This window comes from Chrysochloris asiatica, unplaced genomic scaffold, assembly GCF_000296735.1.
Source record: "Chrysochloris asiatica unplaced genomic scaffold, ChrAsi1.0 scaffold00016, whole genome shotgun sequence".
NCBI classification, from domain to species: domain Eukaryota; kingdom Metazoa; phylum Chordata; class Mammalia; order Afrosoricida; family Chrysochloridae; genus Chrysochloris; species Chrysochloris asiatica.
Window position 1 is genome coordinate 9856750 of NW_006408534.1, and position 3988 is coordinate 9860737.

Sequence of the window (3988 nt, forward strand, 5' to 3'; positions counted from 1 at the left end):
TCAGACCATAGCACACCACCACCACCACCACCAAGGAGCATACTGGATGGCACTTAGCAACAACATTATCACCCACAGTATTTCTGTTGAACAAGCAAGATAATTCTTCAATTATAGTGTTTGTCAAATGAGACCCCCTGTCTGTCCCTAGTATTTTAATTGTAACTTTGATGTTCATCAATAAAGATAAATTATATAATAACTTTCTAACTAGTCTTGCTGCTTCTAACTGTTCTCTACCCTACTGCATTTTGTATTCCCCTGTCAGATTTGTTGTTAAGTACCATCCAGTGAGTTCCAACTCATGAGGACCCTGTTTAGGGTTTCTGAGCAGCAGCTGGTGGGTCTGAACCGTTAACCTTGTGGTTAGCCGTCCAGTGCTTATCCTACAGTGCCACACTGGGACTCCAGATTAATTTTACTAAAATGTCATATCACCACAGTGACATGCTCCAGATGACTGTATTTATTCCTTTTCTGCTAAGTTTCTACCTTGCAATTATTTCCTTAAATTCTTCATGCCTGTAAACCACGGAAGTCTGCTGATCTCTCTTCTTTCTCTGCACTCCTATTGTACTTATTGCCTATATAATTTGAGCATTATATTGGAGTGCTGCCTTGTTGTTAAGTGCCGTCAAGTCAATTCTGACCCAGAGCTACCGACCCTGTATAGGGTTTCCTAGGAGCATCTGGTGAGCTTGAACCGCTGACTTTGCAGTTCAAACGGCATTGCAGTCTGGTGCATTAACCCATAGCACCATACCAGGACTCCACCAGGAGTGCTGCCTTAGTTGCTATGAAAGTAGCTAGAATCAAAGCCTTATTTGCTAATTGATTCTTTTTTTTTTCTTGATGGCTCCCAGGCGAACAGCTTGCTTATTCTTGTAATAGCCACACAGACTGCTGTTTTTCATTTTGTTTTTCCCTGCTGGTCTTTCTTTCAGGAAATATCTGCTAATTGATTCATGAATCTAATTTTAGCAACAAAAATATAAACTCTCTGTTGGTGTTTGTTGTTGTTGTTTAGTGCCGTTGAGTTGGTTCCAACTCAGTGAACCCATATAGGATTATGAGGAGCAGCTGGTGTATGCAACTGCTGACCTTGTGGTTAGCAATCCAGTGCTTATCTTACAATGCCACACCAGGACTTTGTAGGCAGGGCAAAAGTCTAATCCTATTGTTCACTTCTTCCCTCTCCATATTCAGCATAGTATGAGGTACAGAGTTAAGTGCCTGTTGTTGTTAAGTCCCACTGAGTCAATTCCAACTCATTGTGTACAGGGTTTCCATGGAGCAACTGGTGAGTTTGAACTGCCAACCTTGTGCTTCACAGCCAAGTGCTGAGCCTACCGCACCACACATCTTCCCTGTTCATAGTCAACATAGTATGAGGTACAGAGTCAGTGCTTAGTATGATGTATTTATTAGTTATGGAGTCATCCATACTATGTTTCTATCATAGGATGTGAATATAATGCTGTTGATGATAAATGTCCACCCACGTGATACTGTTTTGGAAGCTGGATCTCGGGCTTTGGTGGAATGAGCTTATTTTTATCGAAAGCAGGTAGGAGATTGGGATAAGTGAGCTAGATTTAGAGGACAAAGAAAACATGCAGTTTATTTATATAGCTTTGCAATCGCTTTGAAACCAAATATAAACAACTATTGTTCCTCCCTTTTTGTATATTCATTCCAGTTCCTCTCTTTCTATCCCTCCTTTTATTATTTTTTTCTTTCTAATGTTCCTTCCATACTTTTCAAATGCTTCTACCTTTGTTACTAAGTAAACTTTTTGTTGAAACATAACATACCTACAAAAAAGTACATACTTCATAAGTGTATAACTCAATGACTTTTTGTATAGTGAGCACACTCGTGCAGTTATTATCCAGATCAAGATAGGGAATGTTATAGATGCCTCCCTCACACCCCCTCCCAATCGTGATCCCCCACAAAATAACCACAATTCTGACCTTTATTATCATTGATTATGTTGCCCACTTAAAACATTATATAAATGGAATCATATAGTGAGAACTCTTCTTCTGGCTACTTTCATTCAAGGGATCCTGGTGGCGCAATAGTTAGCCAAAGGTCAGTGGTTTGAACCCACCAGCAGTTCTGAGAGAGAAAAGATCTGGTGACTTGCTCCCATAAAGATTATAGCCTAAGAAACCCTATGAGGCACATTTGTTCTATCATGTAAGGTGGCAATAAGTTGGAATTTACTCGGTGGCACATGAGCCACACATACACACTTTCATTCAGTATCACACTGCATGCAGCAGTTTTTTCATTTTAGTTAGTTTAGTATTTCAAGTAAATTCCATTCCACTCTAATGATCTCTTCTACTATTGGTAGACATTTGAGTTGGATATTATGACTAGTACTGCTCTGAACATTTCTTTTGGTGTACATGTCATTGAGGAATACATATCTAGACATGAAATTGCTGGGCCATAAGGTATATGCTTGGTCAATAGTTTTCCAGAGAGATGATACCAATGTACACGTCCATTAACAGTGTGTAAGATTTCGAGTTGTTCCACATCCTCACCAACACTCAGGATCACTGGTTTCTACTATTTTTAGTATTAATTTTGTTTTACTTTTTATTATGAAGAAATTCAGATATATGTAGAAAGTATAGAGAATTGTATGAACTCTCATGTTCCCATTAGCCAGCCCCAACAACTATAGCCTATGGCCAGTTCTGTATCCCCCTGTGTACTTTAATATGCTCCTCTGTCCTTTGTATTCACTATAAATTGGAAAACAGTTTTGATAAATGGTTATACAGAAGATAACACTGATAAAATATTTAAAGCTTTGTGGGCCATATGGTCTCTGCTATAGCTACTACACTCTGCTGTTATAGGGCAAAAGCAGTCACAGAAAATACTTAAATGAGTGAACTTCACTGTATCCAATAAACCTTTATTTATAAAATCAGGCGACAGGACAGATTTTGCCTGTGGATCATCCCTGATCTAGAATTTAATAAGACTTAGGTTGTCTTTCTTCCCAAGATTGCATTCATAGAAAATGTTGTATTCTATTGGTATTATTAGATTTTTTAAAGTTCCAGCCATTCTGTGATTATAGCTCTGTATGGTTTTCATTTGTATTTCCTTGATGACTTAATGTTGAATACCTCTTATTGACCTTTTGATGTCCTCTTCTGTGAAGTACTTGTTCAGACTTATGACCCATTTTTAAATTGGTAATGAGTTCTTTATATATTCATAAATATATCAGAGATCTTTTCTTTTGTGGCTTGCCTTTTCACTGATATAATGATCTTTTGGTGAGCCTGTGGTCTTGATTTTAATGAGTCAGTTTATCAATCTTTTCTTTTATGATTAGTGCTTTTGGTAAACTAATTTAAAAGTCTTTTTCTACTCCAAGATCATGAAGATATTTTCCTTTGTTATGTTCCAAAAATTTTGCTTTACCTTTCATGTTTAAGCCTATAGTTTATCTGGAACTGATTTTGGCAAACAGGGTAAGACAGCAGTCAAGATTCATTATTCGTCTATGGTGAACCATTGGACTCAGAACCATTTATCACAAAACCATCCTTTTCTCACTGTACTGCATTGTCACTGTTGGCAAAATTCAGTATCTGTGGGTGTGCTTCTGGTCACCTTTTTTTTTAATTGTACAAATATCATTAAGTCTTGACATCTGGTCATTTAATTCCTTTAATTTTATTTTTCTTTAAGATTGCTATAGTATTCTTTACCCTTTGAATTTCCATTATAAATTGTTGTTGTTGTTGTCAGGTGCCATCAAGTCGGAACCGACTCATAGCGACCCCATGCACAGCAGAACGAAACAATGTCTGATCCTGGACCAACCTCACTACCGCTGCCACACTTGATGCCATCAATGACGCCACCTGGCTGATCCATCTCGTTAGGGGTCTTCCTCTCTTTCTCTGACCCTCCACCTTACCCAGCATGACATCCTTCTCCAGCGACT

General features: G+C 38.1%; 1 protein-coding gene across 1 annotated transcript in view; it reads left to right on the forward strand.

Moving 5' to 3' along the window:
• TRMT61B (tRNA methyltransferase 61 homolog B (S. cerevisiae)) overlaps positions 1 to 3988 on the forward strand; it is a 101168-nt gene that overhangs the window by 62399 nt on the left and 34781 nt on the right. The window contains 2 exon segments of the mRNA XM_006835283.1: positions 1463 to 1525; positions 1528 to 1567. Coding sequence (XP_006835346.1) covers positions 1463 to 1525; positions 1528 to 1567 — 103 coding nt within the window.